This window comes from Eretmochelys imbricata, chromosome 3, assembly GCF_965152235.1.
Source record: "Eretmochelys imbricata isolate rEreImb1 chromosome 3, rEreImb1.hap1, whole genome shotgun sequence".
Lineage (NCBI taxonomy): Eukaryota > Metazoa > Chordata > Testudines > Cheloniidae > Eretmochelys > Eretmochelys imbricata.
Genome location: NC_135574.1, coordinates 169,982,036 through 169,997,567, shown reverse-complemented (window position 1 = coordinate 169,997,567; position 15,532 = coordinate 169,982,036). Strand labels below are relative to the sequence as shown.

Sequence of the window (15,532 nt, the reverse complement as noted above, 5' to 3'; positions counted from 1 at the left end):
ACACTGCTAAAAACTGGAGCAGAGAGGCACTGCTTGGGCATGCAGAGAACCTGTGTAGGATATACACCCTAGGGTTTCCAGCACGTATGGCACCCTACTCACCTATGCCATGCCTCAACGTATACACTGCTATTTACACCCAGGCTCGGTGGGCATGCAGCGTCCATAGTCTACACACTCACTAAGTGTAGATGTACCCTTAGACAGATCCCGAGCAATACATTGTGCCAGGTACCTCTTCAGGCCCCAGAACAGCCCAGGATTATGAAGGCACAAACGTGGCTTAGAACAACCAGAGCCCCACTCCCACTAGAGCTGCACCTAGTCGAGGCACAACAAAACAAGGACAGCACAGACAGAAGCAGCACAGGCTTCCCCAACCCCATTCTGCCAAGGGTGTCTCAGTCCTGAAGTGGAGGAACTACCTCTGAAAATAGTGCACTGCTTCCTGTGAAAACCTTGGCCTTTCTGGTCAGACAGCCGGAGGAGTCAATTGGGATAGTGATACTTATGTGGGCAGTTGTCCAGACTAATGGAGCTTTTAGTGCACACCACCAGAGTCCACACGGGCCTATTAGCGCACACAAGAAAAGTACACCTCTCTGTGTAGAAAAAAACAGCCCTGCATAGTACATTGTAACTAAGAGGTCTGTTTCACAGTGGGTAGATCCACATGGAGGAAAAAAAAACCATTAGAAAATGTCGTTAACTAACGTGAGGTTAAACACAACTTGGGCATTTAACTTGTCTTTGTCTAGGTTGTGTTTAAAAATGTGCTGTCTGGTCATAGTTAACCTCAGTGGGGGGTCCTCTATGGTTTACCCCAATCAGATACAACATTTAAAATGACAGCTGTCCTAGGGCACATTAAAGGCAGAACTGTGTTTAACACTGCTATTTTAAAGATGTTAGTGAACACGTTTTCTAATAAGATGCTTTTCCCCCCTCCACTACAGACAGGACCAATGTCAGTTGAATCATATGTCTCTAGTATTCCTTTGATTCTGCTCCATATCAATGCAACATATTGCTCCACTCCTCAAAGTTATCTAGGTAGGCTCTCCTCATTTTGTGAAAGCCCAGATCACACACACATTAATTAAACCATTTTCCGTCTATCTAGGTACTTATATGACCTCTACCAACTTGTTTCACAGAATTTAGAGCTGCTGGGATGTGTCATTTGCCAGGATGAGATGGGTGAAGGTGAGTCCAGTCTCAGGTTACATGGGAGGACACCAGGAAGAAAGAAATAAAAATGTAAGAATACTTGCAGAGTGTATCATTGCACTGTAAGTTGTGTTTGCCAAAGATGTGATTCCTTTTTGGAAAGCTTTGTCACAACTGAAATTACATACAGATTAGAACCACTTCTGTACAATAAACCCCATTAGCGAATATTTTGCCTTTAGAAGCATCATCACTGTAACCACAAGAGGCATTCATTCTCAGTGACTGTTGAATCTGGGCTGGTGCTTCATACTGTCATGAAGTATTTCCTGCTTGCTCTTTTATGAAGCCTTTGTGTCAAAGTTGTTCATATTGTTTTAATAGGAGATTTTTGATAAGTTGGAATCAGTTAAAAAGATTAATACATATTCTTCAGTAAATTTTAAAATTAAGAAAAGGCACTTTGATTAAAGCTTGTTTTGATCTCATAATAATGAGAACAAGTATGAGAATTTCCAGTTAATTTTGTTTTTGTCCATTTGAAATATAGAAAAGCTAAGGGCAGTGCAAAGGGAAACCAAAAATATCAACAGTCTTACAGCACAGAATGTGTACACTGCAGATTTGTTAATACAACAGCAAAGAAGAGGGATTTAAAAGGGAAGAGAGACTCGCTACACAGCTGCGAATAGCATGCACTGAGGAAACATGCTCCAGATTTTGAGCTGCATGCTTCAGGTTCCACGTGATCAAAACAGAGTGATGTTGAGACACAGCAATGAATTTTCTTTATTGTCAGTAGATTTCAACAGAGTCCATCATTTTGAGAAAGATTTTTTTTTCTATCCGAACAAGCCAGCAGCAGCAGATAGACACAGAATGCAAAATTTGTTGATGCAAAAGAAATATGCTTTAGAAGAGAAGATTTTTTTTTTTTTTTTTGCCATAGGAGAATATTTTAAACCTTCAGTCTCCACTATCAACCAATCAGCATTCATCTGCTGTAATATTGGCAAGACAGAAAACTGAAGTGAAGAGATCTTTTAGCTGGCACTTCTTGATATTGTGGTACATTAGGCAACAATGCAAGACTTTTAGACCCCTTCCCCTCATATGTTCATATTCCTCTCTCAACAGACAGGATAAAGTATATAGTAATTTACTTTTAACTCCCCAAGAAATCTCCAAGAAATAAGTGTGTAATTTTTTTTAAACTCAGTTCAATTATAAAAAATGAAGTGTTTACTGAATTGCACAGTCCAAATTTAAAGGATCATTCATGCACTGATCCTGTGATGGTGAAAGGCCAAATAAAAGATCCATGAAAAGGAGTTAAATTAGAAAGCAACCAACTGGCATAGCTTAATTCTTACCTTGGCTGTTTTTTTCACGGGTTGACATTTTTGCTGGTTATGGGACAGAAATAAAATAACTTAAAACTATTTCTGAAGTCCCACCTCCCTGGCGTGAAAACTATGTTACACAAGGGCAATGTTTTCTATTTTATTTTTAAACAAGCAAGCATATTTTTATTATATATATATATATATATGAAATAATTAACCACTTCTTATATTTCTATGTTTTACAAAAGCAATACAAAATATTCCTCTCCTGCAGGGCCCTGAGGTCACAAAAAAACCTCCCACTGATTTCAAAGAGCTTTGCATCGGGCACTAGATCTTTTAGCAACAATCAACTGAATTAACCCTTGGAGTAACTATTACCATTATGTAAATTCTAAATCAGTGCTTCATAAAGATATTTCATAATGACTTGGTTGTTTCCATTGGGATAATATTCAATTAGCAACATTAAATCTCTCCAATTACCCCAATATTTAAAAACAAATGTTTTCACTTACCTTGGCTGACAATGACATCTTTGTGTCTGGGGAAAAATCACAAAATATAGAATTAATGTGTATTAGTTATAATACTAATACTACCTAGCTTCTGTACAGTCCCACATTATGCTAAGTCTTACCACCTCTTCAAAAAAACAACCACCAAAAACCTGGATTCACAAAAAGAACTATATAAGTTCATGGAGGATAGGCGTATCAATGGCTGTTGGCCAAGATGGTCAAGAATGTTAACCCCATTCTCAGGGTGACTCTAAACCTCTGACTGCCAGAAGCCTCTTCTGTACACTCTCCCTGAAGCTCTAGTACTGGCCACTGTTGGAGGCATGATACTGACCTAGATGGATCATAGGTCTGATCCAATATGAAAGTTCTTATGTTCCTATGAAAACTTTGGGATAAGATGTTAGATAACCAATCCTAACCAATACAGTAAAACCCCCAACTTTTGTCTCTTGTCTTATACTTTGATAGTCCCTATCCCCAAAGGGCTTACAATCTTTTTGTTCTATGTTTGTTGTGTGACTAGCATAACTGAGGTTCCTAGGAGCTACTGCAGTACAAATAAATAATACTAATAAAATACTAAAATCATATTAGCATTTGTATATGGGAAACTGGCTTTTAGATAGCAAAAAACAAAACAAAACCATAAAAAGCCTAATTTTTGGAGCTGAAGAGCACATTTAGCTTGCATTCAAGGTTCTCAGCACCTGTGAAAAATCAAGCCTGAGGTGACTAGCACATAATGATTATAAGTTCTTTTGAATAATTATCCAAGAGCTTGTATCAGTGTGACTATTAATGTCAGAAAACGTGATGCTAATACTATGTCTCACTGCAAGTCAACTTTACCACAATCCCTCACAGGATCTCTAGATAAACAGTACTAGGTCTGCTGAGGGGGACACAAAATAAGTTTTCGTAAGTGCTGATTTGTTAAACTACACTCAAGGAAGCGCCATGCATGAAAAAAAACCCTCAATTTTTTTCAGAAGATGGGAGGAAAACTTAAATTTCCTTATAATAACCTCCTCTTAAAGCTGTCTTGCTTGTTAAAGAGCACTTATTTCATGAAAACTGTCAACTGACTTGAAGCTGAGTAGCAAAATGGAGGTCAAATACTTGTATGGAGGTCAAACATCTGTAACAGTGATAGACAGTCAAACATACACATATATAGAGTTCTCACTGACTGCTGGTTCAATCACCCTTATTCTGGCTGCCAAATGGCAGAGTCCAGACTTGGATTCCCAGTTCTGATTTAAGACAACTGGTTAAGGTGACAGTTGCTCTACTTCCTGATATTTTATTGGGATGATTTATAGCATGACACTGGCTTTAAAACTGTTCCTAATAAACAAAATTCAAAATCTGGGTCTAGAGTCCAAAGCATGTATAAAGCGATTTTTATCCAGGACCCAAGTTAGGGCTGGATCCCTGTTTCCTCACACAGAAAATGGGTTGGTTCTGATGCATTTTGGGCCTTTGCAACTTCCCCTAATTAATAATCTTAAATGCAATAAGCAAAATGCTGCCCTCTGATGCATGCACACAAGCCAACTGATTCAACAGGATTTGGGCATGCATTTCCAAGGGCATATTTGTAAAAAGTTAGTATTTACATGTCCTTCTCTACACTTCTCCTCCCTTACCCTCCTCAACCCGGGGTGTCTTTACAATGAATTTCAGTGCAGAGACAAGTGAATGATAAGATACTTTCGTAAAGAATATAGTACACAGTCTTCAAGTGAGATGATGGTAAAATGTTTTCACAACTTTTGAAGCTTCACTTTCATTAAGAATTTCAGGCTAAACAATGACCTGAAGATGCACTCAGATGATTGTTTTTCTCCAACAATTATTAATCCTAATCCTTCCGGCCCCCATTTAATCCATAATCACTGAAAAGTATAATTTTTTCTTATTCTAGGGAAATACTGTAGAAGTGGAATAATTGAAGCATTTCAAAGGATAAGTAGCATATCATAAAAAAAGACAAAACATCTATACTGACTATATGCCTGAACTACTGCACAAATTCAAAATGCCTGGAAAGAGCAACCGTTTTTTATTCTTAATAATTTTAAATATGTCTACTGTGATTATGCTGTTTTAACAGCAATAATTGAAAAAAGGAACTTGATAAGCTGAAATAAAGCCAGAGGATTTAGCTAGAGAGTTTTTCAGTCTTTAAATAGCTTTTATCAGTATCCAGCAACAGCCTGAATTGCCAGAGGAATTTAGAAAAGGGAAGAAAATTGTGTGCAGAATGTCTAAACCATAATCCTTAGTGCACACTACTTCAGTGTATTACAGAATTCTCCAGTCTAGGTATAAAGCTGTGACTAAATGTACGTATTGCTGTCAGGTCAGATTAGCATAATATTGTGTCCCCCTTTCAATTTTAAGTTTTGCACTGGTCTTGAGAATCTGTATGAAAACAACCTATTTTACATTATTAATACATTCGTTCAATGCCAGCAGATTTGAATTTTATTTTTTAATTTCATTTACAAATTCAGAACTTATTTAATGATAACCTCCCTGTATTTTATCAGTATTCTTACCTTTATTTACATATATGATTTTGCAGCTTCATTCAAAGCAATTCTATTTAAGCCACCTTTACAGTTAATTAGATCTACAGTGAAGTTACTGTGTAAAAAGGCACCTTTTTACTGAAGACATCTGTTCCCTGTGTGCATTCAGAGTTGTATTTGTTTATACCACAGAACAAAATGTTACTCCTTGTTCTTTGTTAGCATTGCAAAGCCAACACAGCTAAGCTTTATGCCCTATTATGTATCATCAATACCATTTTAAAAAAACCCACTAAATTCTGAGGCCCTGACTCTGCAAACACATACACATGCTTAACCTTACTACCGTTTGAGTTTGATGGGACTACTTGCCGTAGTAAAAGTAAGCATGTGCATAAGTGTTTGCATGATCAGGGCCTAAATCAATCAAACTTCTGCAAACCCACCAAAAATGAAGAGAGTAGCACAGATGTATCCGAGAGTATAATTTGGCCTTTTATGCCTGGTGATATTGCTCAAGAAGGAAAAAGACCTGTTTTACTTTTCAGGCTGAGTTTGCAGAATGGGCCATGAGGAAAAAAAAAATCTTTACTTGTAAATTGAGCATATTTGAGATATGGAAACATGGAACCTCACAATGCCATTTTACAGTTACTTTTAAGTATAAAACTGCAGCTTAACACAAATCCAGAAAAGACACAACTGAATTTACAATGAAATAAAAACTGTGTCTGAAACCTTAACATTTCAAAATTTATTTTTAAATAAAGAAAAGAGAAATGGAGAAAATTTACAGAATCATAGAAATGTAGGATTGGAAGGAACCTTGACAAGTCATCTAGCTTAGTACCTTGTGCTAAGGCAGTACTAAAAAATATTAACTAGACCATCCCTGATAGGTGTTTGCCTAACCTGTTCTTAAAAACCTCCAGTGACAGAGATTCCACAATCTCTCTAGGTAATTTATTCCAGTGCTTAACTACCCTTACAGTAGAAAGTTTTTCCTAATGTCTAATCTAAAGCTCCATTGCTGCAATTTAAGCCCATTACTTCTCATCCCATCCTCAGTGGCTGAGGAGAACAATTTATCACTCTCCTCTTTATAACAACATTTTATGTATTTGAGGACTGTTAGGTCCCCTCTCAGTCTTCTCTTCTCCAGACTAAACAAACCCAGTTTTTTCAATCTTCCCTTACAGGGCATGTTTTCTAGACCTTTGATCATTGATGTTGCTCTCCTCTGGAGTCTCCAATTTGTCCACATCTTTCCTGAAGTGTGGTTCCCAAAACTGGACATTACACTCCAGTTCAGGCCTTATTAATGCAGATTAGAGTGGAAGAATTACTTCTCATGTCTAGTTTACAACACCCCTGATAATACATCCCAGAATGATGTTTGCGTTTTTTGCAACAGTGTTACACTGTTGACTCATATTTAGTTTGTAATCCACTATAACCCCAGATCATCTTCTGCAGTACTTCTTCTAGGCCAGAGGTTCTCAAACTGGGGGTCGGGACCCCTCAGGGGGTCACAAGGTTATTACATGGGGGGTCGCGAGCTGTCAGCCTTCACCCCAAACTCTGCTTTGCCTCCAGCATTTATAATGGTGTTAAATATATAAAAAAGTGTTTTTAATTTATAAGGGGGGTTGCACTCAGGTGTTTGCTATGTGAAAGGGGTCACCAGTACAAAAGTTTGAGAACCGCTGTTCTAGGCAATCATTTCCAAGTGGGGAAATTTGTACATGAATGACAGTGGGCCTTCATATGCATGCATAATTTGTAAAATCCAAACATGTAGCAGTGGAAGCATATTCATGCTTTAAAATAATACATCTACATTTCGCAGGGATTTTAAGATTCTCTGGAGATTTCCTTGCATTAGAGAGGTGAACAGTCAAATTATGCAGACAACATCTACAAAACATTAACAATGCAAACTGACAGTTTGCAAAATTTGCTTATGTAATAAAATTAAAACAATTTAATTTGAGGGTTTTTATTCTCAAAACTTGCAGATACCACTTTGCTACAAACTCCAATACTTACTTCTCTGCATTTTTTGCCACTTTTGATATGAGTTTTGATGTTGAAGCTGCCCTCAACAGTTTATTACGACTGTCATCTGAGTTGTCCCACATGCTATGTGATTTTTCAGCAGTCGAAGTTCGCTTTATGCTAAAAAACACAAAATTTACGTTTAAAATTAAAAATTAATGAGATAACGATAGCTGGTGCTGGTATGCAATTGACAGATCAAGCAGCAGGAGATTAAAGCAGTGCTAGGACTTCCTTCAAGTTGATCCAGAAAACAGAAATAAAGATTAGTCAAAAAGTTCTAACCAGATGAGTGAAAGCTCAATGGCTATTGAACACAATAAAACATTTTGAATGCTGAGCTGTTTTGTCAGCACATAGATAGGGCACAATTCCATAAGAAATATTCTGAGGTGGCAAGTTCCAAACCCTGTAAGCCACTGACTGTTTGGAAGCAAATAGCTCCAAAACAATGGGCCAAAATCCTGCTTCCTTTGTTCATGCACAACATTCCATTCACTTCTGTGAGACTTCTTAGAGAGGAATAAGGCAAGCAGGATTTGGCCCAATATCATGGAAAATTAGACCCATGAATGTCTGATAGACTACATCAGCAATCCTGCTGGAGCCAAATTTATGCTAATGGCAGTTCAAAACTGTTTTGTAGTCACTGGTTTCACTGAAGTTAATTTCATGTATAATATCTTTATCATAGGAAATTTGTTTAAATGTGGTCTGGCTATAACAGTTATTAAATAACCTGAATTATGATTCTGCAGATGCCCTGCCAACAACCTTGCAACTCATCCAGTCAAAAATACTTTTTGCAAGAACAACATTCAAAACTGCAACTCTAGAAAGGCAAGCTTATTTCCACAGTATCTCAAGAAGCTGAAAAAAGACTGTGACAAGTTATCAAGACATATTAAAATATTAAGAAAGACTTAAAAGCCATCCCCTTACCACTCCCCCACCAGGTAATAAATTAGTATGCTAAACCCAGGCACAAAAAGTCTCTTTGCAGTAAGATGCCAGGCAGGAGAACAACAAACCAAAGTTCAGCTTTAGATTTTGTAAGAGTTTGTGCAAGACATGGAGACACAGCCTTTATGAGTGTTAAACATGCATCAGTCAAGTGAAAGGGTTGTTTTTATTTTCTATTAGAATTGTGAATTCAGGCAACACAAGCCAACATATGTTTGTAAACCAGCGCAAATTTGAGAGTATAATTCATTTGTTATTGAGTTTGTTTTAGTCTTCTAAAATGCCAAGTGGTCCGAGAAAGAATTCCATACCTTCCCAAGGTTTCAAAATAATAAAGGTGACAATGGATCATAACAAACTAGGCGTGAACTTGAACATTTTTACTCTAAAATAACCAGCCAAATTTTAAAATGGGTTTATTTGAAAAATATTCAATTTTAAAAATCAAAGAGCATCATCCTGCAGATGTTCTCTGCACTTAACTCCCACTGAAATCAGCAAGAATTCTGTATGTGCAAGGTTGCAGGATCAGGCCCTAAACAAATCCCTCCCGTCCCCTTTCCCCGGTCAAATCGCAGTTTAATATTGGTGTAGAAATATGACACCAAACATGTCTGTAGAATAAGAATCCAAATATCAGGTGAAATGGACCATTCTGTAACCAAGCAGGGATATGAGAAAAAAGCAAAAGATCCAAACTGCAGTCGCATTAAACAGTAGTTTGGGAAGAAAGGCACCCGAGTCAAAGGTTGTAATGATACTAGTTTATGACAAGTGCTATTATGATATGTGGTAAATAGCACAAGATATGGTTCACAGTTTTAGTTGGCCATGTTTAACATAATACCTTGAAAAGCATACTTTCAGTGATATTACTTCTTGGCATCTTTTTATATATTTTAATAAGATTGTAATTAATCTCTCTTTATCATATTAGGATGTTTTATATCCTGTGTACTTTGCAATGTCTTAATTCTATTTTTCTCATCTTTAAATTTATGGAAGAAATATTTGCATTTTTAATCTTTATTTAGTGGTAAATGTTGTAATGCATCTTGTGTGCAACTTTGCAGCATAAAAAATACTGATTTTTGCACTCAATTGTGAAACTGGATCTTGGTTTCTCAAGATTTGCTGTTAAACGTGGACTCTTAGTATCATTACAACCATTTTCTAGCTCTGTACTTTGGTACTGTGAAAACCTTTTAGCTGGAGCAGAGCTCTTGCTTTCTTGAGTTTGCCTGTGTGTTTGGAGAGTCTGTAAGGAGGACTGGGGAGAAGGTGATGCTCGAATTTGTGGATTTTGATCATTAGAATGAGTTTCCTCTTTTTTTTCTCTCTGTCCTTGAGGTTTTTCCTTTTTTTCTGTACCGCTGTAAAAAAAAGTATAAGATGGAACAATAGAGAATAAGCAAATAATTTGAAGGTGAAAAAAATGCACACATTTTATCAGAGAAGGAAGAAGCAATTCAAAATTCATTAAAGAAAAATCACCATAAGAAAATGTGTGGTTATCTACTGATTTTGTTGGGTTTTGTTAATGAAATTATTAGTAAAGTACTTTGCTAAAAGCAAAGATCAAACAGTTGAAGAGAGCTTCCTGTCAAGTACTAAGAAATATTATTATATTACTTGGAAAAGTAGCGAAGGTTTATCGCTGTTTTAGGTTCATTACTTTCCCCTTCCCATTTAAACCTGAACACAGCTTCTTTCAATTTAAAATATGCACTGTATCCTAGGTTCTGCTGTATCTCTCTCTGCAGATTGTTGTGTATTCTTTGTCCCTCCTAGCCTTCCATTGTTAGCAATAAAATGCATTCACTGGTCCTGGGTCTCTCCAGAAACAGATTAACTAAATGTGCCATGTACCAAAGCAGCTACTGGGTACACCTTTTTTGGTCCTATTTGGCCATAACAGATATTAAATGGTCAAACTGTCACTTTTTCAACACCTGTTGTAAATAAACTATGAGATTACAATTCCTTCACTTTTGACAATGTAATGGAGCATAATCTTTGTTGTTTTAACATTTTAAATCCCTTTAAATAATTTTAAGTGGCAATTTTAAAATGTTCTTATTCATGAAGGCCCTGGTCCAAAGTCCACTGAAGTCAATAGCAAGACTCCTATTGCTATCACTGATATATGGACCCAGCCTCAACATGGCTAGTTTTGTGCATATTCTCATATGTACATGTTTATGTGGCAAGCTGATGGCTAGTTACCACATTTGTGCACAAACAGAATTAACGGTCACTATTTGAAAATGTGACTCTCTAATGTAGATGTCCTGCAGTAGTTCAGGTCCCCATGATCTGTTGTGCTGTGATGTGGGAAAAGGAGCAAAGCAACACCAAGGAGCAGAAGTGTCCCGGAGCCATGTAAAAGGGCAAGCAGAGCCTTTGTAGAATGCTCACCCTTTTTCCAAGCCTGGGGAAGTCCCTCAAGTGGTTAGCACTTTATTGGACTTGGGGAAATATGTTGGGGTAGAATGGGGGAGCAGCCTCTCCAGCCAGCACTTCACAGGAAATGAACCTCTTCTCTTGCATCCCCTGTCCCCTCTTCAAATGTGTGTGTATGTCCCCTTACGGGCAAACGCTGCTGGTACGAAGAGAGAGGATGAACTGAATTGAGGAGAGGACTAGACCACCATACTGGAATCCAGAGACTTTGGAGGCCATGTTTTCTAACTCCTCAACAATGTCTCAAATCTCCCTGTTTTGAGAGTAGAATTCACCTAAATTCTGAGAGTTTAAACTAGGATGGATCTTTCACTCCTGCAGGTTTCTCCCCATAGCAAAAGAATACAGTCCTGAAATGGCCAACAATACATTCTTTAAAGTACAAAGAATACTGAGAGGATCAGAGTTAACAGACCAATTATACAATCCCCATTTAACTGAGAATTTACTCTTGCCATGTGACTTATTTCAAGTACATTGCTGCATGCTTCCTGTGACATGCTGAAGCAAACACACAATGGCAAGACAAGCTGCTCAAGGTAGTAGTATTAGATATACTAATAGCATATAGATGTTTTCTTCCTTTAATTATACTCAAGGTGGACTGTTAAATGTTACAGGAATTTGAAGTCTGACTAAATTTTTCACATGCCATAAAACAAAATAAGCAGCAAGAAAAAAGGTTACCATTCCCCTGCCTCTAATTTTGTCTGGTATTCCCTCTCTCAAGTTAAAAGTAATCTACAAATTAAAAAAATAAAGCTTATACATCCTAGAGAAGCAAAATAGGTACAAAGAAGAGATGAAATGTTTTTTCCCCTATCTCCAACTGAAAAATAAAAAAAAAGAGGAGGGTGTTTTTTTCCTGCTTGTTTTACTAAATTAGAAATTCTGGACTCATCTACCTTTCCCCACAAAAGACACTCTGCAAACAGAATCCGGATGGAATGGAAAACTAGTACAAACCATGGAAACAGAATCTGATTCTAAGTGAAAGTGGAGATGATTTTTATTCAGCCTATCTAAAACACTGGTTTTAATTTGTTTTTGTTAATCGCTATTTAACTCAAATTCATTAAGTGCAGATGGGAGAAAAAGCTGTCTTTGTTCAAGATTCAACATCTCATCCCTCTAATTAAGGGCTCAAAGTTCCCAACCCATTTCTCTGAATCCTTTTGGGGAAAACTGCAGTAAAAAGCAGGGGATAAAAGACAGGATATTCCTGATGGTTTCAATATAAAATACATATTTATAATCATTCAGGGATATGTCATACATCATAAAGCAGCAAGAAAGGGCACAGCCGACAATTTTTTTGAGAGAGAGAGTTTCCTTCAATTTAACTTGTCAAGGCATATTTTGTTTTAAAGGAAGTCACTAGAAGAGAAATTAAAATAGAAATGTGCTTGTTTTGAAGGCAGTTATGAAACACGCAACAGTATTTTTTCACTTTCAGTGAAGATACGCTTGTGATTGGCTCCTGAGATAAGAGCATGATGACTTTTGATGGGTTGGCAGATAAACTTGTGGTCTCAAGTCCCTGTTCAACTGGAACTCTGGAAGCCATTTTTTGTTTGCATTAGGTTTAGCTTGCATTACTGGAAACAAGAGTACTTTGAACAACTTTCACCTTTTTCCAAAGTCTCTGACAGGAAAATGGAGTACAGAAAAACAAGCCCTAGCAATGTCTTACCACTAAAGCAAATAACAGGCTCTTATTACAATTATGAAAGCTGTACTTTGTGCTCATAATCCTGTATGGCCAATTTACTTATTAACAATGATGCTTGTCATAACCTCTTCTTTCCCTTTCCTACAATGAAAGGGAGACTGAGTGAGTCCAACTCCAGGAAGCAAGGCGTTAAAAAGAGAGAGAGAGAGAGAGAGGGTCACTCAGAAAGACACACACAAACAAGCATTTCCCCTAGCTCTCTAGTCAAGAAACCAACAAAATACACACAGTTGTGTTATGAAGTATATGTGGAGGAGAGTGGAAGCAGGATGGAAGAGAGAACTGTGACAAAGATAAATTCCAACTTGTGAATTCTCTCTTCTTCTCCCAGACTACAACAAACCAGAAACTGGAGTGAGGATGTGACCTTACCTGAAGTCTGACATTTTAAGATTATACTTAACTACTTAACTGAAGTCATTCTTTGGAGAACACTCAATCTAAATGAAACTGTGCCACATTAATCCATAGACTCTTTTATAAAGTGTCCAAAATAAACCACAATGGCTAATGAGTGAACAGCTAGTCATCTGCAGAGCAGTCCTTATGCAACACCAAAATGTGAACACATTTCAGATCCTGGTGACCTCCAACCTGCTTTTGACAATCCACAGCTCTTTCCATCAGGAACTCGTGGCCTTCAGTCAGACCAGAAGGCTGAATCTCCCCAAAATGTTCAAAGGGAAATGGTCCTTAACAAAGGATATCTATAGTCCTACAGAAACATTCCGGTGACCTGAGAACCAAGGTACATGTGGCTAAGAGGGGTCAAATAAAATCACCTTTGCTCTGACCTGTCAGGTTTTGCAGAGAATTTAATGAATTGGGAAAAGGGACAGGAAAGCATAACCCAGGTCTCCTCTTCCATTCATCAAAAATACTCTCCCTATAGCAACGGGATAGAGAAACAGAGAAAAATCAGGTTGATTCTGCAGAATTCCTGGTGGCATGCTAGTCCTAAGAGATGACCCAGATGCTGACATACAGAATAGAAAATCTCCAGATTCAGGCACCGTTCCCCTGGGATCAATCCCATGGATCTGAGCCAATCTTTGCCCTGTAAATAGACTGCCCTAACAGAAGCCAGAATTATATATGACACTGAGAATATCCAGGCTCAGGTTTTCAAAGGAACCAGGTTCCCAAATCCCTTGGTGCCTCTAAAAATACTCATGCAGTGCTTCTGAAATTATGGCTGAATTTTTAGCATCCCACCTGTGGGATGATGTAAGAGACTGCTGTACAGCTGTTGAACCATGACAGAACCAGAAGGCCGCTAAGTAACAGTTTGCAAATATAAGATTTGGTTTCACTGTCCTCAGTTCAACAAGTTGATGTTGCATGAGCACTTTAAGGGGAAAATTTCCACTGAAGGCAAAGGGGCCTGAATGACATTCTCTAACCCCAAAAGTCTGTTTAGCAATTATACAAACCTGAGCTGTCGGGGTGAGTAAACCTTAGACTCAGAAGGATATTGCTGTACCAATAATGAAACAAGGAGTGAAACATCCAGAAAATGGAGATTCCTTTACACAACCAAAAGAACTTCTGATCAAGCTATACTCCAGGAAGCCTGGTCTACACAGGCAATCAAGTAGTCTAAGAAATGTGTGATGTGAAGACAGAGATGTAAAACTGCAGAGAAGACAGTCTGTTTGGATACATGGAAGCCTTCCCAGTATGTATCTAGGATCATACTCACATAGAGTAATATCCTAGAAGGATACAGATGGGCTTTCTCCCCAACCAATAACAAATGTATGATCCTATAGCAACCAGGTAACCTTTCTCTCATCTGGACAAGCTGTGTCACAGAGCCCATGGAACCTTCATCCAGATTATCTGTAGTCTTGATGAAGTGGTATATGTCCAAGATTCCCCTAGGCGATTTCATAGAGCTCCCGTGACATGGAGGGAGGAGATGCAGGAGTGATTCTTTCCCCCACAAGGTCTTGGGTCTGACATTCTCTCTGATTCTTCTCAAACTCTCTTTTCCTTCCTTCCTTCTGGCCAGCCATCTGTCCATCCATCTTCTTCCCTTAGGTTTGGCTCCATTAAAAGCTATAAAGAAAAGGAGTACTTGTGGCACCTTAGAGACTAACCAAAGGTGCCACAAGTACTCCTTTTCTTTTTGCGAATACAGACTAACACGGCTGTTACTCTGAAACCTATCATTAAAAGCTATGTTGACATAGCTAGTCTCTTCCCGTGTCTCCTTTTTTCACTTTGAGCAGGGGGTGGAAGGGACGAGCTGGGAAGGAAGTATGAAAGAGAGGGCAGACACCCAGGCTCCATACTTCCAGGACAAAATTAATGGGGAAGTGCTAGCTCATATATACCTTCCCAAGTGACTCTCTCTTTTACAGCTCCTGGCTTTCCAATAGATAGAGATGTCAGTGTTCAATTCATTGTAGGATAGGGGAAGTCAGACATTCAAAAACTAAGACACTACATAACTGAGAATAGAAAAAAGCAAATTAATTCTGCTTTCTGTACTCAAAAGAGCCTTAAACATTTTCTGCTTCGCTCTTCCTGTTTAATTGTTTTACTGATTAAAGGCAGAAGAAAAGGTAAGTGGCCTCGGTTTACATACAATATCTTTAATCCCTAAAATATACTGCATCCCTGTCTAATTGTATAGCACAATATTTAAATCCACACTGAATCATAAATCATCCACTGAAGTCAGCACAGTACTCTACAGAGACCGAGAACTTTTCACATATAATTGAACAGATG

General features: G+C 37.9%; 1 protein-coding gene across 4 annotated transcripts in view; it reads right to left on the bottom strand.

Annotated features, from left to right (window-relative positions):
• EML4 (EMAP like 4) overlaps positions 1-15,532 on the bottom strand; it is a 254,826-nt gene that overhangs the window by 85,340 nt on the left and 153,954 nt on the right. For 3 of the 4 annotated variants that reach the window (XM_077813843.1, XM_077813841.1, XM_077813844.1), the window contains exons 4-7: positions 9,801-9,971; positions 7,627-7,755; positions 3,035-3,060; positions 2,544-2,576 (exon numbers count right to left, since the gene is read on the bottom strand). In XM_077813843.1, the coding sequence (XP_077669969.1) occupies positions 2,544-2,576; positions 3,035-3,060; positions 7,627-7,755; positions 9,801-9,971 (359 nt within the window). The remainder of the gene's footprint in view (positions 1-2,543; positions 2,577-3,034; positions 3,061-7,626; positions 7,756-9,800; positions 9,972-15,532) is intronic. The other variant, XM_077813842.1, reaches the window with a different exon arrangement.